Source organism: Triturus cristatus, chromosome 9, assembly GCF_964204655.1.
Source record: "Triturus cristatus chromosome 9, aTriCri1.1, whole genome shotgun sequence".
In the NCBI taxonomy this organism is placed as follows: Eukaryota; Metazoa; Chordata; class Amphibia; order Caudata; family Salamandridae; genus Triturus; species Triturus cristatus.
This window is the reverse complement of record NC_140592.1, coordinates 452,411,054-452,433,902: the sequence shown is the minus strand read 5'-3', so window position 1 is coordinate 452,433,902 and position 22,849 is coordinate 452,411,054. Positions and strand designations below refer to the sequence as shown.

The window sequence follows — 22,849 nt, the reverse complement described above, 5'->3', positions numbered from 1 at the left end:
CTGTACCCTCATACTGGGGATCATCCAGGTAAAGGGGCACATTAGGGCTTAGTCACCCCAGAATGATAAGAGCAAACTTGCACACGGTGCGTTAAGGTTTGTATCACACAGAACTGGGGGCGTCTCATTGGCCACACTCACTGCCTGTGCATTGTGCTTTGGCCGGTTTGTTTAATCTTTTCATAGGGAAGAGATATGTGGGGTACCAAATTGCGCACAGCCTGGCACATTAAGGTGGGTGCAAACCCAGTTGTTACCCATTAAATGTTTTTTTATTAAATGCTTTGGGGCACTTGCAGCAGTGAGGGACCTTCCTGAGGACTTGAGGGTTAGTAGCACTCCCCTCCCCCAGGCACACAGGGCTTTCAGCAAAATGGCTGCAGGCTCGAGCAGGTCTGAAGGGGATTTCTGCGCAGTGCTTGTAGAATGTCATGTACCATTAAGGGCATGTTCAACGAAAGGGCAGGTTACTACGAAGGTTGTTCCAAAGTTTGAGGTCAAACTGGGTTGGAGCAGTAAAGTTAAAGTCCAAGCACAAACAGGCTACAATGTATTAAGGAACATTAGGCATTACCAGTATTCAAGAAAGGGCAGGGATTGATACATAGTGTCCCCTCCTGTTCCCACGGTCTTGTCTGCTCCCTGGTATACCAGCAGAAGTTCAGGAGGGCTAGACTTCACCTAGGGTGGTGACTGGCTTAATTCGATGGGCAAATCCAAAAGGTTTCACATTTACTAACGTGTGAAATGTTCAGCTGCCGGTGCATAGTTTTATTCATATGCACAGTATTATTAATTTAAATATTAGGTCCGTTGATTAGCACTACCAGCGGACGTTCTCACACCAAGGCATTTGGCAGCGGTGAGTGTTGCTATGCTGTAAGGATATAAAGGTTAAATAAGACTGCCAGGCATCAGTAGCACTGAACGGCTTACAGCCAGAGGCGGTATCCGATGCAAGGGGCAGATGTTAGATTAGAGTCCTACTCAGAGGGACCTTTAAGCGCTTGGAGGTCTGTTGGCACCGCCTTTCAATGGAAGGCATTGTCTAGCGGGCTGCTCTGAGCAGAGCATTTGCAGGCGTAAGTAACAGAATCAGATGCCAGTTCAAACGTGCATCTTTCACTAATTTACTCAGATAACTGGGATAGGAAGTAAGGCGGACAGGATAACTCTTACCTCTACATCTTGTCAGGAGTGACTGTCAAAGGTATTGCACTTAAGCCAGGTAATGTTAGCACCCACCCACACCAAGGCGATAAGGTCACCCTGGGCCGCGTTTACACAGCCCATGCTGCAAGGATATAAAGTTTAAATACGACTGCCAGGTCCCACTGGGGTGTCAGCCAAATGGCCACTTTCGAGGTTGCAATCAACCTTCCATCCTCTGTGATTGTTAAAATTAATATCAGTAGCAGGGTAAGAAAGATCTCTGATCCAGCGGCAACATGCCTGCGGGAAAACTTGCACTTCAAGTAGACAAGCGTCATGCTCCAGCAAGCGCTATACACAGATAGCTGGGAAAGGAAGTAAGGCAGGCTGGATAACTTTTGCTTCTCCCTGCATTGGCAGATCTGGTCAGGAGTCAAAGGTATTGCACTTCAGCCAGGCAATGTCAACACCCAGCCACTCCAAGCCGATTATTTGAGGTCATCTTGTGCCTCATATTCACAGCCCAGTATTAGGCCCCTGGGTTTGTCAGTGTCATGAATCACTAAATTCAACTGAACAAGAGGCGTGACCGTGGTTTACACTAGCAGAAGCTTGGGAGTGCAAAACTCCACCTGGGGGGGGTGGCTGGCTGAATTTGATGGACTAGTCCAAAAGGTTTCACAGCAACTGCACATGGGAGAGTGTCAGTTACCTGTGCATAGTTCTCGCAGATACACCGTATCATATTAGTTTAAATAATCGCTTTAGTTGCAAGTGGTAAGCGTGAGATTCCCTCAATTTCAGCAACTGGTCACATTGTCAGCAACGAAGCTGCCTGGGGGGTATGGGTGCAGTCACCACAGATTAAACTGAACAGGTAACAGCTTGGCAGGAAAGGAGGGATGTTGAATCGATTGCCCACTTAGCAGTATGACTATTGCACAGGAGGCTGTCAGCGTATGCTGGGTAGGAGCTTCCGTATCACCAACCATAAGGGTGCCAAGTGGCAAACCCAGAAAATTGTTAAAGATATGGGTGTTTCTGGCCTTACGGCGGTTTAGATCCATTCGGTTAGAGGTATGCCCAGGTGAAAATTGTGTGCTACTTAAGGTTCTAATGACCAGTGTGGTTGTGGTATCTTTTCAAGGGGGAAGAGATACGTTAGGCACTTAATCGCTTACTACGTAGCACATACAAGCGGGCGTGGTTTTATTGCAAGTTGCAATGGGAGATTCCCTTATTATGCAGGCAGCTGCGCACAAGGCCAGCAGTACGCAGCCTGGGAAGACTGGGAGCGACTACCACAGATGAAACTGTAAAGGCAAAATTACTGTATGACAGGAGGGATAATGGCAAGTACACGAAGACTCCATTGCTTAATGTCACATATTCCATGGCGGGATAGTTACCAACTGACACTGGGAACCTTTGATTCTAATAGTATCATTGGTAATGTACACACGACTCCGTGGGGTACGTAGTCCCACTCTGAAGTGTAGAATGCAAAAAACTGCATTGCCACTATTTTGAGTGACAGATGCAACAATTTGATCCCTGCCAAAGCAAACCAAATGTCTTACGGTCAGATGCACAACATACAACCGTTCACTCCAGCCTCACTGAAGGTAGTCTGTTAGCAGAGGTGTAAAACGGGACGTCTTGCGCCAGGGTGCGGTCATTGCACAGTCGACACAGCAGATATTCCGTGGTCAGACAGGGGTGCTTGCGGGCTAGGAGGCCAGGCAATGTAGCAGAACTAACGCTAAGGACCCCCCCCACCCCCTCCCCCACTGGACTGCCTGATACTGTGAGTGCTGTAGGATGTGCAATATTACAGGTATTTTCCCACCTATACAGGGCCAGAAGGGTACATTGCAGGAATCTGCATAAATAGAGGGGGGGCAAGACCTATAGAGCATCAAGGGTCACAGTTGGTTAGCAGGTATGTGGGTATCTGTGATCGAGCTCTAGTTGAGCAAGCCTGGTAGTTGGCGTAAGTTGTCACTCCATATGGTTGCTGTGACTGCAAAAGTGTGCGCTATGCGAGCAGTCTTGTTCGCCATGGTTTATTAATCGCAAAGGTCTGTGTACATGTCTGGTCAATCCCAACAAAGTAGGTGCACTCCGCTCCCAGGGCAGGTTACGGGCTGCTTCAGTGATGCACGACATGCCTCGTCCGCATAGCCACAGTATTTAGGCTGATTGTGGAAGCGGTCTTCTTAGCAAGCGTGCTGCTGTTCCATAAATTGGGGAAACAGGCATTAGGGAGCACATAATGCTAGAAGGGCTGCAACTACAGGTTGCAGGAGGTGGGAGCCACAGCAGCTTACAGGGTAGTATAGCGATGTTTAAGAGAGCTCCCTCCTGGGAAGCCATCACCTTCTTGCAGGTCATGTGAGGCACTGGTACATTCCCAGAGAAGGATAACCCGCTCCATGCGCAAGCTCGCAGAGCTAGGGGCTTTGGCTTCAGCAGGCATGGGCTATGCCTGGCGAACACCAAAGGTTATTTTGACAAAATTGGGGTGCACCTGGCACAGGTGGGCATGAATCTGTTCTTACTGGACATGAATGAGGCCCGGGGAACTGCAGGTGGCAAGTGAGAATACAGTTGTGTTGGTGGGGGGCTCTTTAGGCGACGGGGTCCGCCTATAGAGCTGTGGCGTAGTTACAGGGTGATCTGGAAGCGGTTTGGGTACAGAAGGCTACCTCTGCAAGAGCACAATAGGGGGGGCCAGAGCCAAATCCCAGGAGCCTCATGGGATGGTCCTAGAACAATGACGTTGGTGCCCCGTTAGTCCTTCGGGCGGTTGTGTGCCTCAACAACCGGGGGCTTGCCTTGCAACGCTCCGCCCTGAAAGGGGCGTGAGTAATAAGGGACCAATGTGTCACGTGATCCAGTAAGGGGATCACCCCTATAAGGGTAGCGCTGATTGGGTTTTCCGCAGTGCTTGGCTCATCAGGCGGGCAGGGCAGCATAGGTTGGAACAGCTGCCTGCCCTTGGATCGCCCGTAAGATAACCCACCGTATTTGCATACTTTTGTATGGAATAAACCTGCAGCAATATTTTCTCCAAACAAAAAGTTGTGTTGTGTATTTATTCATGTATGCCTATTCTGCTGTGGTGTGTGTGTGAGGTCTTGTGCCTATAATGGAACTATGCGGCTGCCCACGGCTCCCGCAGGGGGCCACCTCAGGGGGCGGCCCTCCTTAGGTCCATTTTGGCACTTCCCCGCCCCCATTCACTACTGCGGGACTCCAGGAGGAGTCCCCTTACAGGGCGCGCCAGACACGTCATATCCAGCGCGCCGTGGGGTGGGGAGGGGAGGGTATTTAGGCCTCCCCGCTCCATCTTGGGTCCTCTTTGTTGCCTGGCATGCCGTCTCCCACCCCACCGCGTACCCGGCGTGTGACAGGCAGGCGAACTGCAGAGGACGTTGTAATGTTTTCTTTGTCATTGCAGGCGAAGTTACAGGGCGATCTGGAAGCAGTTTGGGTACAGAAGGATACCTCTGCAAGAGCACAATAGGGGTGCCAGAGCCAAATCCCAGGAGCCTCATGGGAGGGTCCTGGAACAATGACGTTTGCGCCCCGTTATTCTTTCGGGCGGTTGTGGGCCTGAACAACCGGGGGCTTGCCTTGCTACGCTCCGCCCTGAAAGGGGCGCAAGTAATAAGGGACCAATGTGTCACGTGATCCAGTAAGGGGATCACCCCTATAAGGGTAGCGCTGATTGGGTTTTCCACAGTGCTTGGCTCATGAGGCGGGAAGGGCAGCATAGGTTGGAACAGCTGCCTGCCCTTGGATCGCCCGTAAGATAACCCACCATATTTGCATACTTTTGTATGGAATAAACCTGCAGCAATATTTTCTCCAAACAAAAAGTTATGTTGTGTATTTATTCATGCATGCCTATTCTGCTGTGGTGTGGGTGGGGTCTTGTGCCTATAATGGAACTATTTACCATCTCTTTTGATTAACTGTTTTTTGTGCTTCCATTGCTTGCTTTTCAAGCGCTCCTTTTTTCTTCTGGGTTTGGCACTCCACAACAGCACATATGCCAGGTATCTCCCTCGTGTACTTCTCTCCCTCCTGCACTCTGTTGCTCTCTCTCACCTGAATGCATTTCCTGCTCTGTTTCATGTTGCACTCACTCGTGTCCCCCCGTTGATTTTTCACAAATGTGTTCTCCCCGCCCTCTCCATACAGATCTCAGCCGTTGCTTCTCTTCCCCAGCACACTCCATGCTGCTTCCTTCTCCCTGCTTTACTTGCTGCTTCCCCCCACCCAAACCCTCCTTCTTTGTCATACATTGTTTTTCCTTTCCTCCATTCTACGTTCATCCCACCACCCACACCCTCTGTGTTGCCCCACCCACACCATCCTTGCTGCTCTCTCCACACACAGTGTGTAGTTCCCCCTAACCAGGCTTCAAAAAACGCTTTTGTGCATTTTTTTCATTTTATTTGCTAATCCAACTTGTATTGGCAAAGTAAAAGAAAAAAAAGCGGTGTCATTTTACAGGTGAGCGCATGTACCTTCAAAATGAGGCCACCAGACGAGTCACAGGCTTTTGCTCTCCTATTTAGCCATGCTGCAGAGTATCGGAGATTCTGTACAGAATATCTAAAAACCATTGGCAAAGCGAATAGGTCTCAAAGGCGCAACTTATTGGCGTTGCCAATGCTTGTTTTTAGAAGATACACTGAGTTTACTAATGATGACTGTTTCCCGATATACCAGATCTACAAACCTACCACCTCTTGGAGTAGGACTTGAGTGCTCAACGTAGCTACAGCTGGTCAAATGTGCACGAAGAACTGCTTGATTACCCAGTTGGAGCGCAATTTTACTTGAGGTCATGGAAAACTAATGTTCAGCTGCTGAAACTGCAGCCTGCTCTATGACCAAGAAAAATAACCTTGCAATGTACGTTTAGTTAATCTGTTGGTTCATAGACAGGTATGGTACAGCAAACCCATCTTCTATTTGTAACGCCACACTAGATGTGAAAGTGTTCTGAGGATATGGGGTTGTCATCTAGATTTTTGCCTTGACCTGAATCTTTAACCTGACTTGTCCACCACTAAGGAGGATACCAAAACACATTAAAAATCCTGTTAGGGTATTGATGTTGGTCCATGATTATGCTCCCTCCACCCTCATGGAGGTTGTCAGCACCAGCAGGTATCTTGCCACACCCTCCAGTTCTCCATGCTCACCTTCATGCAAGTGATGCAGCCCTGCTGCCCAGACAACATCATTAGTTAGAAGATATGTAACAATGTAGTTTTCAGTGTGATAAGGTGTTTGTTTAAAAGATACCAAATGGATGTGCATTTTATTAGGGTTATGGTGTCTGCACTAAACCGCTCATATTATAGAAAAAAGAGCACAAGGGACCCGTGGCGTGCGGTGACCCTCAACACTGGAGGGGCATTGTGGGGACCAAGAGCCAAACCCAGTGGAGCCAAAAAGAAAAGAAAACATTTAAATTGTACTTACCTGTGTTCCACGCTCCTCTGTCTTTTTTTCTTCTTACTCAGCACGACGGCACCTCATTGAGCCTCAGGGAAACCCCGTTTGAAAATCCCGACGCTGCTCTCATGCTGCAGATAAGCAGCATGAGAGCAGCTCCAGGATTGGCTGGAGCATGCTGCCTAGACGCTCCAGCAGGCACAGGAGGCCTGTGCCTGTTTTCAAACCCAGCTGTCTGAGACAGCTAGGTGCAGAGGTTTACACTGCGCATGTCAGGCTGGCCGTTGCGGACGGCCAAAGTGACTTGCGCAGTGTAAACTGGTGGAATGAGAACCACTTCCCTGCTGCCAGTCAGCAGCAGTCCCGCCCCCAAACACTGCTCGCGCTGGGAGCAGTGAAAAATAAAACTGTCATTCAATTTATTACCGTTATATAGTTCAATTTTGCTGCACTGGCAGCATGGGGGGGGGAGGGGGGCGACGATCTTCTGCCCTAATGGGGCGGGGGGGGGGGGGTGCCGCTGAAGGGGACAGCGAGAGAAAAGAGACAGTGAGTGGAAAGAAAGACTGCAAGTCTGTTATTTACAGGCCCCTTGAACCCAAGTGATCACTGTATGAAGATCATAGGATTTAATAAGAATGGGAGAATCATAGTATTTGTTAGTAATAAGTGTTTGCCCCACGCTGGAAAATCCGTGTGAACTGCACCATGGAGGGTGCTGTTTCTTTCTGCCGCTCAAGTTGATTTTCTACTCGAGTGGCAATTTCATCAACGCAAACGGATGGTTTCTCAACGCAAGCGGTCACGACCATCCGGGTTGAGAAATCTGACTGGGAAGTGGACTGGGGTTAGATTTTTCTCGCACACCAACTTAATGTTAGCGAGCACAAATGAGGGGGGAAAAAACTCCGCTCTGGAAGTTTTTTGCAACTCCGCGTGCTCCACAGAGTGCGTAAAACTCTGCAAGCACCGCAAATGGAGCGGAGTTCACAGCCCAGGCCCACTAAAATCACTGACCACATCGTCAATTTACAATTGTTCTCTACCTTTCTGTTCAGGAAAAAGTGACACTGAAACGCTTCTTGTGAGCACCTTGAATGATATTTGTGCGATTTTACATGCAGGTGGCACCAGTGCTTTGATTCTGCTTGATCTGTCTGCCTCCTTAGACACCGTGTCTCATGACATCCTGCTACGGTAGTTTTAAGACATCAGTGTCACAGGCACAGTCTATAACTGGCTCTCCACTTATTTATCCAATAGCACACAGGTAGTGTCCCTGGCCAATTTCCAGGCTTTGTTCAAATCCAATATTGCGGGAGTTCCACAAGGATCTGTTTTAAGCCCAAACCTACTCAATCTTTATGTACATCCCATGGTTATTCTTATTGATTCTTTGGACTAAAGTTTTTTTGCCTATGCTGACAACACTCAAATTGTTCTCAGACTTGATGGGTAACTGGTGTTGCTTCAGAAACACTTTAAAGCCTGCACTCAGGAAGTGTCCAACTGGATGAAAACCAATTCCTCGATCCTGAATGAGGACAGGACAATGGTCCTTATTTATGGAAATCTGCCCCAGTGAACCCCACACTCGTGGGCTGGATTCTCCCTGCCCACTTCCCACACCGCTCACTGGGCTCGCAACCTCGATATTATCTTTAATGACCACCTGTCTTTTGATGCTTCCATCAGCAACCTAACTTCCACCTGCTTTCTTCTGCTGAGCATCCAAAAAATGCTGCTTTTTTGCTCAGTTCCTCCTGGAAAATGTTGGTGCAGGCCTTAACAACCTCATCGCTTGACTATTGCGATCCTTTATTTGTGGGTCTTCCATCTCACCTGACTCACCGTTAGTGCAAAATGCCTCGGCCTGCCTGGTATTGGGTCTCAGCAAGGATTCCCACATTCCTGCCTGCTTGACCTAGCTCCACTGGTTGCCAAATTCAAAACTAAGCACTTTTAAGGATCTTTGCCTCTGCCACAAAGCTGTGCATGTTCCTGTGTGGGCAACTATGTGTCTGTCATCTTTACTCCCTTTTTACATGCCTATATTCAGAGGTTCAGGAAAATCAGATTGGGTGGTGTGTGATTTGTGGCAGCAACAGCCAAGGACTGGACGCTCCATCCCTGGAACATCGATCTGAAATAAGTCTAACAAAGCTCTACAAACTATTAGAGACACACCTTTTTACTTCCTCCTTGCTGCCAGGGGCAGCTCTGTGCTTTCAGGCTTAGTCAGCGACAGGACACCTCTTTCTGGGGTACCTGCGAGCTTTATAAAATGTGGAATCAATCAATCAATCAGGAGTCGTCAAAGACCAAGATAGAGGACTTATTCTGAAATCAAAACAGGGACTCAAATCTGAATACATCAATATACAATAGACTAGCATACATCTGAGACCGTCTGTTTGCACATAAGAGACAAAAAAAGGGCGATTTGCGCTTTTAACACCACATAGGAAATTACTCATGTCAACCTATGAAGATGGTGACCGAATACCCTGGTCAGGTCAAGTGACAGGGAGCTGTAGGTTACTGGTCTATGAACAGCATGTGTTTGAAAGGGTTTTGAAATTGAGGTTTGGCAACTCTGCTGTAGTGCCACACTAGAAATGGCCAAAGTAAAAAGTTACTGAATGCGGATTGCTTTCATATTTCAAATGCACATAATATAATTCACATGGGCTCTATAGGTAGGTGGGCTGTGATTACCTTTCACAAACCAACCAAGCACTCCGTAGAAGGAGCAATATTTTCATGACCCTGCAATATGAGGAAGCATTTTTCTGTTTTGACAGAAGTAGGAGGGCAGGGGCCTGTAGGAAAAGGAGTGGCGCAGCAGCCAGGGCGACTGACTCCAGAACCTGGGGGCTCACGGTTCGATTCCCCGGCGCCAGCGGCAGATCAGCCCAGCACCATGTGACGCTGGGCAATCGCTCGCTTAATCTTCCTGGCGGCCCCCAGTGCCTTGACACCTTCAGGTAAATGTTCGCACTTTACAAATACTGGACATTTACGTTTAGTTGCTGTGTCTCGAGTGAAAGCGACGGTTTCAGTAACTGCCTTGGAATGTCCCATTTTATAGAACGGGGATATTGCTATTTATGATGATCGACGCAGTAAGGATTTTCCGGCACTACCTGCACCACCGGAGAGAAGGGGGACTCCAATCTCCAGAGGCAATCGCGCCAGGAGGCGCTCCATTGTTGCATCATCCCCGCTGCGGCGTAGGCCCATAAATCACCACAAGGCCCCCGCAGCGCGGGACGCTGTAAGGATTTTCCGGCACTACCTGCACCACCAGAGAGGAGGGGGACTCCAATCCCCAGAGGCATTCGCGCCAGAAGGCGGTCCATTGCCGCGTCATCCCCACTGCGGCAATGGACCATAAATCACCACAGGGCCCCAACAACGCGGAACGCGCGCGGGCGCGCCTGGGTAAATGCTGGGCCAAGGGCGGGCCTGTCCGTGCCCATCAGGGGCTGGAAGAGGCTGGGCTGGGCCTACCCTCTTGGCTTGGCATCAGAGACCGTTGGTAGACTACGAGGTGATAACTGTACCCTAAAGGCTATGGTAGGGAGGCGTTGAGCCTCGCACGTTCTTATAGTCTGCAGATCTTGATATATAAACTGCACTGTTGGGGAAGCTGCACAACAAAGCCGAAACGGGGTACTAGTAACACGGAGGGTAAAATGAGTAAAAGAAAGATTCTTAAGGAAAAACAAGGGTCCGGACATGTGGGAACCCTGGATGCCTTTTTAACAAGGGCAGAATCTGTCCTTTCCCATGAAATTGCACTCACTGAGAGAAGGCTTTCTCTGGATACTCTGATTATGCAAAAACGCTCTTCTTTGGGTGGAGGGACTCTAGCCATTGATCGATTGACTTCTGGCCAATTAGTAGATGATTTGAATTCTGCCACAGCTCCAGCAGTGAATCCATCTTTACCCACTACCTATATAGATGAGGAGTGCAACACAACTCGGGAGTAATTAATTATTGTCCAATCAAGTGGAAAATGACTATTCGGACGCAAAATCTAAAAAAAGAAAGGGAGACGGCCCCTTAAGACAAAAAACACTAAAGCGGGTTTATAAGGAAAAAGATACCGGGTGTAAGAGATTGGACAATACTATCATCACAATCAAGGACTACTAGATCTACTAGACAAAATGAAATTACTAATCAACTAGTTATGGGGACTGATCACTCTTGTAACTTTGATTTAATGGGAAAATTAGAGACTATGTTGTCTGTATTATTAGACCCTATATTGTATAAACTGTCCAAAAAAGAGGAAAAACTATCTACTCTTGAGGCCTCTCGTCTCTTAACTCCCCCCCTTCCCGACACGACCATGCTAACTAATGTACCTACTTCTAATTCCCAAATGGGCACATTCGCCTCAACGTTGCCTGATAGGCCAAATGCAATTATTGATAGTGTGGGAACCCAGGCCCTACAACAAACAACAGGGCTTCCTGCAGTTCTTCCTGGCTCTGCCCGCGACTCTACCAAAATGTTGAGAGCCAATGTACATAAAAATAACGGTAAGACACAGGTACAGGTACAAGGTAACCATCAGAATACTGGCCGCTCAACGCTTCATGATGAGTCAAAAACACCTATTAATTTGACAGTCTCTCGTCCATATATAATTCCATCTGTACTTACAACCTGCCCAGGGGGAGACTCACAGTCATTGTGCTTAGGAACTAGAGCCTCCCAGTACCAAGATGAAAGTGGGAAGCCTAAGTCAAGATTGGATCTCCCCCGAGCTGCCTGTCCACATTTTATAGTTCTGGTTAATACCCCAGAACTGAAACCAAACATGATAGAAAGCACAGAACAGCTTATAACTAAATCTAAGCATTGGCTTTCTAAATGTCTAGCTGAAAATGTTAATGCCTTCCATAATATTATTATGGCTAGGAGAGTTTCTTGGGTGGGAAGAGCTCCCAAAAGTATTAAAGGAGATTGTATCATAGTGACCTTCGATAATCATCATATAGTGGGGGAATTATTATCTGTTCTACCAAATATGCCATCATTTCATTCTGAAATCTTTGCTCTACCTTTGGGGTTTTTCTATAAACCCTATTCTACACCACAGTCATCTATGGTTAGTTCAAATGCTCCTTGGAGACCATCCCGCTTCCCATTTAACCAACCTTTTCCCCCATAGTCTCACTGTTTCCTTTAAGGAATAGATTTACTGCCTTAGAAGGCGTGTCTGCTTGTGACTGACTGGATTCTCAGGTTATATTACCTGGTGGGGATAATGTGTTGAGTTACAAAATCTGTCACCCTTGTGCACTTATCCTCATATAATTGCTAGTGTGACATCAGCAAGCCACCAAGATATCTTAATTTTGTCAAAGACTCTACAACCCAGAGAGAATCTCTCGGGATCTACAGCGGTTATGTCTTGGAATATTGCAGGTTATAATCAAAAGAGGTCTAATATCGATTGGCTATCTTTGTTGACACAACATAATGTGTCTTCAAGAGACTTGGGAAATAGATCCAATATTCTTGAATGGGTACCGCACCTTTCATACTCCTGCTGTACCGTCACCTGCTGGTCGGGCTAAGGGTGGTTTGTTGACGTTACTTTCCAATGCTTTTCCTTTAAAAGTAAAGTCATTTCTGAATATGTCACCCTATTACCATATTATTGTAATTGAATACTCTGTGGACTATTGTTGGTTTCTTATTAACTTTTATAATAATACATTTGGAAGTAAACAAGCAGAGGTGCTGGCCCCGCTGGAAAAAGCCATTAATGGTTTACAAGACAAATGCACCAATCCCTGCAATATAATCTGGCTTGGGGATTTTAACATTCATCCATGTGATAAGATAAATGTGTTAGCTTGTGGAATACAGGATGATCATGGGGAGAGTGCCCCTAATTTCTGTCATTCGGATTATGGCAACAACTTAAATAGATTATTAATAATAAATAATCTAATACTTTTAAACAATTTCGAACACTTAACTGATCAATTAGAACCTATTTTTTAAAATCATTTTTCTTCCTCGACCCTTGACTATGTGTTGGTCTCTGACCCTAAGAAAGGCCTTTTTTCTCATTTTAAGAGTGTGTTTTACTCATTTAGTGACCACGCTGCAATAACTTTTTCTATGCAATCTGCAAAGAAAGTTGATTGTGCCTTTAAACTTCCTAGAAATCCAGTAATTGCAAGAGCAAATGGGATTGTTTTAAAGTGGGAAAAAGTAGACACAGAGATTTTTGACCAACTTAGCGTCCATCTGTCTTGGAGAGATAATGCTTTGTTTAGATCCAGTTTTACATGACAGTATGATTTCGGATTTTGAGTTAATTTTAAATGATGTTAAAAATAATTTAACCCGTGCTATCCAGAATGGCCAGCACAAAAAATATAGTTGGTTTGATGAGGACGGTGATAAAACATTAAAAAGTCTACATAAAGCGTTGAAGTCTAAGCCTCGAAATACAATATTAGTCAAAGGCTTGCGATAAGCTTATAAAAAAGCAAGCATCATCAGGCTTAAGATTTTAAAGGAAGAATGGTGGGAAAATCAGCAGAAGGCTGCAATATCAAAAAGCTCACAAGCATTCTGGGCTTTGATCAACGCTCCGTTTCTAAAAGATGAAGAGGCTATGACCACAGACACCAACGTTGACCAGGAAGATTGGGTGACCCACTTTGAAGGTCTTTTCGGAGCGGGAGAAATGATAACTTTACAACCTATCTCCCAAAATTTAAAAAGAGCTGAGGTAGCTGCTAGTTTTACTCTTGCAGAAACTAAGCATGCTGTAAACCAAGTAAACGAGCAAAGGCTCCGGGTCCGGATGGAGTCCTTATTGACTTGTTCTTAGATAACCAAGATCTTTGGGCTCCACTTTTAACAAATGTTTTTAATAAAATTACCCAAACAGCTGCACCGCGATCGTGGAAGACAACTGTAATTGTCCCAATATATAACAAGCATTGGCATAGCCAATAGGTCTCGCCTTTGGGACCTTATAGGTGTTTAGCCATGCAACATTTGCATAACTAAACACTTATAAGATCCCAAAAGCGAGACCTATTGGCTATGCCAAGCGGCCCTGCGGCTGCAAAAGTGAAAGTGATCGTGATCAAACATCAAAGCGGCCGCTAAAGTGAAAGTAATCGCGGTAAAAGTGGCGCACGCGCCCGTGCACATGCACTGTAGCTCTAGGCTGGCCTGGTAGCACTTTTTGAAGCCCTCTCAATAAGTCTCGCCAGACCAGCGCATGCGCTGGGTCAGGCGAGACCTAAAAAGGGGGATAGGTCGATTGCGAAAAACTATAGACCTATCTCTCTGATAGATTCTACTGCAAAGCTAATGGGCCGACTGATTTTAAATAGACTAGAGGATTGGGCCTTGAAAAAAAACATCATTATCCCAAGCCAGTTTGGTTTTAGAAAAGGGAAAGGCACTTTGGATCAGTGTCTGAACCGGAGTCTAATTATAGCGAAATACATGGCTGCAAAAATAGGTCATCTCCATTTAGCCTTCATGGATCTGTCCTCAGCCTTTGACTGCGTGGCACAGCCTAGGCTGTGGCAGATCATGGAGACAATGGGAATTGACTCGAATATTATCAATATCATCCGTGACCTGTACTCAGGTGCCTCAGCCTGTGTTCGCTACGGAAGGGATGGTGAGTGCTCTAGATCTTTTAAAATTGCAAGAGGTGTGAGGCAGGGCTGTGTTCTTGCCCCCTTTTTATTTGCACTCTATACCAACGGTGTGGAATCGGTATTGTTTGATTCCACTCCGGATGTCCCTTATATTAATTCAACCCAATTCCCAATTTTATTATATGCGGACGACGCTGTGCTTTTAGCTCGTACTAATAATGCATTGCGCCGCTTAGTCTTAGAATATACGAAATTTATGAATAAACTTGATATGAAAGTTAACTATTCAAAGTCTTTTATTCTAGTAGCAGGTACTAAGCAGCTAAATCATCCGCAAATTATTACTGAAGGGGGAAAATTGGGAGCTGTTGATTCTTTTAACTACTTAAGGATAATTTTTGACCCCCATGCTAACTGGCAAAAGATGATTGCTGATAGAGGGTCACAGATGGAAAAGAATATTGGGGCATGAACCAAATGTATTACAAAAACTGGCTTAAAACCTATAGATGTAATAAAAACAGTGTATCAAGCTAAGGCCATCTCTGCTGCCACCTATGGAGCAGCTGTTTGGGGAATGAGAGATTGCTCAAAACTACAGATTATTGAAGATAACTTTTTAAAAAGGGTCCTTTCTTTACCAAAGTCATGTGCCAACTATAAGTGCCACATGGAATTGAGAGCACCCTATATTACAGGTAAAATTGCAGTGGCCCCGATTCTCATGTGGCACTCAGTATGGCGAAAGGAGACCCTTGTCTTAACAAGAGAGATTATAAAGGATGTTTTGAAATTAGACGGGGTAGGTAATATCACTTGGTTAACTTATGTTGAAACCACATTGAAAGCAGTTGGGCTACATCGTCTTTATTTGGATCCTACTACGTGTTGTTACATCTCTAAAAATGATCTAAAAGCGCAATTACTTTCTTGCAGACAGATAAGAAGGGAAATTTAAAATATCAATATTGCGACAGTAAAAACATACTTGGCTTCTCCGAGTTTAACGCAAATGGACAAAAATACAATATACCTTTCCTTCGTCACTAATTTACAGCACAGGTACATTCTGGTGAGATTTCGATTAAACTATATTCCGCTTATGTTGGGTTCCCCCCGTAATGTTTATGTTGTCTCTGACCTCCCATTTTATCCCTGTGATCAGCGTTCTGTACAGAATGATTTACATTTTTTGTTCTTCTGTAAATTTTATTCTGATGAAAGGAAACAATTTATTATTCCCATTATGCGTAAAATGAACTTCAAACAGTGTTGTGTAGCCCTTTATCACCTGCAACTACTATATGTCCCTTTTATCTGTTTCTCTTTGGCGTCCTTTTTGTTATCTGCCTTAAAAAAGAGACATACAATCTGCTAAAATTATATTCCGAACAATGAATCGATTTTATTGTATAAATAACTATGAATTTAGATTTCAATGCAATAACTTTTACATTTTTATTCTTTATTGTAATGCTGTGAAATGTCTGTTTTTAACTGTAGTATACTTTTTATGCCTACATTGTGTTGGCGAAATAAAGTTATTCTGACTGATTATGATCGACAAGTGACAGTGGAGACAGAGACAAGAACATGGTTTTGTATCCTTCAAGCAGAGAGGAGGGAATAATAGTTATTTTAGTAGAGACAGATTAACTGGATTCCATAATGCGCAGATACCCTCTGCTGATGTGCTTAAGAGATAGAGATGTAATGTGTCTCATTTGGGTGGTTCTGGGATTAGGGAGTGGAGTGCGTGGCAGGGCATAAAATGTGCAGGTCTCTTGAAAATCTCCACCACCTCAATGAAGAAGAAGCTAGGCTGTTGCAAGGCCTTCAGGTGTGAGGATTGAAGAGGAAAAAGAATGGGAGGCGGTCAGTGGCAATAAAATCATAAATACGTCTACGTAAAGTTACATTGTGCTGAAGGACCCATATTTGATCCTTCTAGCGCTAAACTGATGTCCCATTACAGGTAAGGGACTAAGTGGTGCTCAAAATTATAGCGCAGTAGCACCAGCAATAAATATTTCTTAGGAAAGATTTGTATCTGTGTTCAATAAATTATTTCTTTGTATGGCAAAATGGTGTCTCGGTTTTACGAAGTGCTATCCTTTGAGTTATATTTCATGAAATAGGTTTCTGCTTCTCTTGCGGATAAATTTCATAATGTCAGGTCAGGAAGGATTCGAACACTTTTTATTTTTCATTTCACTGATTTTCATGACGTAGAGTGTCTACCCAACATCTGTGGTCACGAGACCGAAGAACAGGTCTTTCGGGGACCTAGGACAAAGGCTGATTTTCAGATTGCTAATTAGTGGAGGGTAACTGGGGGAGGGATTTGCAATGGAGAAGTACTTGGAAACTGAAGAGTTTAGAAGCAGTTGGGTAATGATAGCCAAGTGACCAGTTATGGCCCACTGGTTGCGATAAGCCCAGATCGGATCTTCGGTCTTTAATGTTAGTGTTGGTCGTCTTCTGTGGCGAACCAGTTTAGAAGGAAAAGTCTTGCAAGTACCAATATATATTCTCCAAAGAATGACAGTGAAGGAAAGCGCTATACTCTGTCAGTGAGAAAGTGATTTCCGAGGCCTAGTGGGCCACAACATAGTAGCACGGTAATAAAAATGTAAGAGGATCAGTACAACAAGAATTTTATAAGTGAAGGGTTTAATTCAATTCTTTATTGTTTTCTTAATTTGTTAATGTTATGGTTCACATCAGGTTCTCCATATTCTTCATGGGCTTGATGAGAATATGGCTGAGGTAGGCTACTGAAGTGATCTTGTCATCTTTTGGTCAGGTATGGATAGTTCACTCAATCATGTTTTAGTAATGAAGACGCAATCTAGGTCTGTGTTGACAATGAAGCCATGGATCCCTTGGCAGTGGCTTAGATGGCTTGTGGGGCGTATCAGGTGGCAGGATAGCACCGCTAGTTAATCATTCGGTTTGTTCGCAGTTGTGTTAAGAATGATGAAATGATGGAGCAGTTTAGGGTGATGAATGAGTAAGTACTGTATTTGAGGAGCAATAAATGGTCTGGGCATAGGGGAGAAGAGGGGTGTTTTTTTCATTTTGATGTATGCAGTACATCCCAGCATGTTTCTCCCTCTAAATCCAGGGAGGATACTAGGAACTGAAGCTGCAAGTGGCCTTTTTTGTTCTTCATCACATTACACAAGCAACCACACAACTTTGCAACACAAGTCTCTAAACTAACATCACACTGGAAACTTAAGATGACACTTGAGGTACTGTGCACTCTCATGCACCATCCACTTTCTTATTCACAAATATTAAAATTGGAAACTCTAATAAGATTTTAAATGGCTCAAGGCCTCAAAAATTCCTCTTAATGTCATATGTTTAACTGAATTCAGTATTGCACTGTATTGAGAGAGTCTAATCAACGAAGGTGGCAATTCATCTGCAGGGTCAGTACGACAATGGTCACTGTAGAGTAAGTCAGAAAGGAAAAAAAAACTGTTCCTGTTTTGAGGTCAGGCAAAATGGGGTTTTGGCAATGTGGGAGGGATGTGTGGTCCCAAAACACAATGAGTAGGGAAGTTTTACCTTTTACCTATGTTTTGCTCAGCCTGCACTAACGATGAGGCTCAAGTGAATTGTTGCAACTGGTGAGTGTGGAATGTTAGCTGCGAGAATCATTTGGGTCTGAAAGCTGAGCAGTAGCAGGCAGCACAGGATAAAATGTAGCTCATCATGTTGCCTTATAATGGAAAACAACAGATGTACCTCAAGGTCAGCAATGAGATGCATGCAAGTGCAAAGCTTTGTAGGGCTGCTTTGTAGGGCACTGCACCTTAAAAGGTGCAGAATAGGGTCATTCCAAGAACTACAGAAGCTCTGTATCACACCCCTATAACAGAAAGCATTGCGTGCCAGGATTGATGTACATTGACATTACTGTGGATATCACCCTATAGCAAAAAGAGAATAGAGGCAGTTTAGGATTGAGAAGCATAAACAAAGTTGTGTGCCTTACCCCAACACTAGAATAGCACAGCCACGTCACAGGTCAGGACTGAAGAGGACTGACTGGGCTGTGCATCACACCCAATACAAGAAAAGTACATGGAATTTCTGCTGGTGTCATTCTGAGACTGTCGCGATGGGGAGTCTGAAGGGGGAAGCAGCACACAGAAGAGAGAGAGCGCACAAAAACACATGCAATTCCAGGAAGTGATAAAAAGAAAATAAAACCCGGTCGTACTCCGAATGCAAGTAGGGAAGGATATCAGTCATCCAATCAAGCAGCTTTAAGCGGCTTTTGCTCCAGAATGAGGATAAACACAAGAAGAGGAAGGAAAGCCATTGAATAAGAAGAAAGCAACCTAGATTAGCACAAGAACGTCAACTATTGATAAGCTATGTGATGGCCCAAAGCTGTAAGTATTGGTACTGCCCACAATAACTCTTTTGAAAACACAACTGAGGCTGTCTGTAGAAAAAAAGCTACAAATACTAAAACTCAGCTTAAAGTTCTGTTCTGTAATAAAGCAGACACCCTTTCTCCTTCTCAGCATTTTCAAACAGTGTCCTACAACTTCTATATTCAAATCAACATAACTTTTCCAACGATTATAGCATGTTCTCTTTCCAAGTAGATGAAGATAGGTACTTACTGTTGATAGACTTCAGGTCACGGTGGATGACTGGCACAATGGCTTCATTGTGTAAGTAGTTCATTCCCCTAGCAATCTGCACTGCCCAGTTGACCAGGACATGTGGTGGCACCTTCTTCCCTGCCAAGGCCCGGTTTAGAGCTCCACCACGAGCAAATTCCATTACAAGACAGAGGTGAGGAGGAGTCAGGCACACCCCCCTTAGGGAAATGATGTTGTGGTGCCGGAGCATGCAGAAAAGCTTGGCCTCCTGCCTCACGTTTTCCACTGTCACACCGATGTCCTCATCCAGGTCCTGTCGGGCAGCTTTCACAGCCACCTCCTCCCCTCTCCAGAGACCCCTGTAAACCTTTCCGAAGCCCCCAACCCCAATTATCTCTTCGATCACGAGCTCATTAAAATCGATCTCCAGAGGGTGGGGGCAGTCTCTAGGGGCACCATCAAATGTAGTGTACCGGGGGTCGCTGACCACATAGTTACTGGGAAATATCCCCACTTTGCCATTGATCTTGCCGGTCCACCAGCCCTCATCACCGGATACATGTGCATCTTTGGACAAGACCTCAACAACATCTCCTCTCCTCAAGGTCAGCTCCTCTTCAGCCGTAGCCTCATAGTCAAAGACCACTGTCCAGAAATCGTTAGCAGCCGCAGGCTGGCTGGGTTGGCTACCATCTGAGGAACTGGTCCAAGCCCCATTGTCGCTACCCTCTCCCGAATCCTCTCGGGTCAGAGGGTGCTGACTTTTAAATGGATCCATCCTGCTTGCAACCTTCTAATTTTCGGTCAAAGGATGTTTGACATAGTTTAAAACTGAAAAAAAAGTTTGTTTAGTCATGACAGCTGTCATGCTTCAAAGTTACTTCTGTACAGAGGGGCTTTTCAAGTGCTGCCAGTCACAGTTTCCAAAACTATCCTCCATGGTACGATTTGTTTTCCCTTTGATAAATCCCTGCATGGTCCAAAATCGTGATTCCTAAAATTCATTGTCGAAATATTTATTTTTATGGAAAAATAGTACCCAAATTCATTGCACAATAAAAAATAAAGAATAGATGCAAATAAGTGTTTCTATTTAAGCGCTGCTAAATAAATATGTTTGTCTCACATCTTGCTGAATTAGGTGCATTTAATTTAATTTAAATAGTCCGTCTTCTATGGCGATGCCCCAGTTCAATGTCAAACATAAGTCCATTTTATTATGTCACTTAGTGAGAACTTTCCCATTGAACTTAACACCCTCGTATTTCTCAATATAAACAAATAAACGCGTGGCTAGGGTACAAAGGCCCATGCTGGTAGTTCAGACTCCCGGGCACCACAACTGCGTTACAGATAATTGCAGAATGAGCTGTAGCCGATACCAGTCTAGTCTTGCGCAACTGAGCTGCCTGGACACAGCAGACACGAGGAAACACACCGAGTCTAGCTTCTTCCTAGCATAAGACAAGCCTTCACGTGAACAACCCATTAGTTGATATAGCGGTTTCTAAAAATGCATCTAAATACACTTTACTTTCGATGCACCTGCAAATGCCCCGCCTTGTAAAGAGGAACAGGCTGGTTCAGTTGAAACTGTCAGTGTCAAACAGGTATCTGTGAGGATCAAATTTCCTATTGAAGTGTAATGTTACACCCTCGGGGCCAGGCAGCCCCCACAGAGCTCGCTGCGCCAACCTCTGCAACCTCCTGTTTACAGCTTCCTAGAAATAATAGGTCGTGCTGAAGCGCCCATTTCAAACATTTACGGACTCGTAGTGCAAATTCTATTTTTAACGTCGGGTTTCCTTGGTCAAGCTAACGACAAAGGCTTCTGAATCAGTCCATGGAAAGGGATCGCAGTTACACAGCCGCCCAAAACACATACGTTTTGTGGCATCTCAGACTGCACCCCGAATACAATTCCAGTAGGTCCCCTGTGCATGCACCATTCTAACCCCTCTCCTCTTTAACAAGTGTGTGTTTCTTTGTTAGCTGCTTGCACCTGGGGACCACCTCAGTCTCAGGAACGCAGATAGGTAGCGGTACTGTGTGCATATCAGATTCCAGTCGCCCAAAGGCAGGCGCCTCCCACTCCAGGGCCCCAGTCTGACCTGTGTACATGCAGCACGAATGCCCGGCCTCCAGCTGTTGAGCGAATGTGCCAGCAAGGTTTCCAAGTGGGGGGCAAGGGGGATATCCGAAGCTCTGCTGTGTTCATTGCCAGCTGCACCCCCAAACCTCCCCTCTAAAGCGAGTGCTTATTTCTCGACCTTGTTGAATCAGGTCATCTCCCAATGTTATCATTTTAGGTATCCATGGGCACTTTAATTCAAATCCTTTAAATTAACAGGCATCCTCCTAGCGGTGCCTTGTGTTCCCAGTGCGGCACGTGACGCCCCTTCCTAGTAGGTCCCCTTCTGAAAACAAAGCTGTATATTCTATTCACGTTCCTCCGGAGAAGATTCCAAAACTTCCGACAGGGGACACCGGCATCCTATCCATAGATGGGCGACTTGTGCATGAAACGGCTGGTTGTTTGCCTCTTCTTTTCTATGATTAGGCTCTTGCTCTGAACACCTCAGACCACTCCTTCTCGCATACATCCACTCTCCCGAGGGTGTCTTGGGGGCCTTTTTCCTCGTCAATGTTGGATAGGTCCCGGAATATGTAAGGCTCTAATGCACCTGTAGCAAGCACTACGAAGAGAGAGCTGGGAGAAACATTAACACGTATTTTCCCTTGCTGTTGTTTTTCAGGGTTATTATCCCACGTAATTTCCCGGTGTAACAGCTTTGAAAGCCAGATCTTGCCTGTACGACACACTGGAGATTGCTTCAAGTCGCTACAGAACCCCTTCTGTTTCCTTGTTTGTGGCCGTGCTGACCCCAATCCAGAGTGCTAGGCACATCAGATTTCCATTTCCTCGTCAGTCACTCCTGTGCCTTTGGTGTTCTTACGCATCCCCTTCGCCCAAAGAGACACCAAATGCGAATTTCGCGGGGTCCTGCTTCACTGGTCTGCACTGACCCTCACCTGGTAACCCAATCTCGTGTTCCTTGCCTTTCACTCAATTGCTTTTAAAGCCAGCTGGTCTTCGGCAAAGCAGTTCTATTCTTCTGCTGCAGTAACACAGTCCAGATGAGATCGCTGCATATCATTTTTGGGGAGTTTCAGGGTTTGGATGTTCAACCGCACACCCAAACCGGAACACCCCCTGCTCATCATTCAATGTCAATACCTTATCGGTTGCAGGTTGTGATGCTGTCAAATCAGACTCCGGGGCTGCTGTGTGCATAGACTGATCTCGCTCCTGGATCAGCAGCAGCCTGTCGGCCCTCTCTCGGGTCAGCCGTCCATCATTCACAATTTCGGAAGAAGAGCCTTCGGGGACGAGGGGTTCACCGGTGCACCTATGAGAGACAGCTGCTCCCCCTTCGATTCTCACATGCAGCACGGGCAGATCCTTACTCTTCACACTTCGTTAGGGACTCCCACGTTTAGACCCCTCCATCCAGTGTTTTATCTTGGACACCTCTATGGAACGAGGGTGTATTTCTGCCCTTATTCTAATACACCTTCCCCAGGCTGTCAGCTGTTCCAATAGGCTCCTCTGCGAACTGCACCACGGGAAATGTAGTATCTCCTTTACCCCGCCCCGCGAGCGCTATGGTGATAGGGAATATAGAAGGAGGGAGGGAGTAGGACCTGATTACTGATAAATACGTTTAGTTAACTAATAATACTACCCCAAGTGGTTGGATCATCTTTCTAGTAAGCTTTAGACATACATCTTCTTAGTCGGTGGACATGTTACCATATACATTGGTTTGGCAATACAGCAAAGGGTTAACCCGTCTCGTCAGTTGTATGTCTAGAGGTCAAGAAGCCTATAAATGAAACTAGCATATCATCATGGCATCCATT

At 45.5% G+C, this 22,849-nt stretch overlaps 1 protein-coding gene across 1 annotated transcript in view; it reads right to left on the bottom strand.

The window, feature by feature from the left end:
• The window catches only part of MAP3K10 (mitogen-activated protein kinase kinase kinase 10), a 222,796-nt gene extending 200,262 nt beyond the window's left edge, over positions 1–22,534 (bottom strand). The window contains exon 1 of the mRNA XM_085625342.1: positions 18,944–22,534. Coding sequence (XP_085481468.1) covers positions 18,944–19,703 — 760 coding nt within the window. The 5' untranslated portion in view covers positions 19,704–22,534. The remainder of the gene's footprint in view (positions 1–18,943) is intronic.
• Positions 22,535–22,849: the final 315 nt, after the last annotated feature.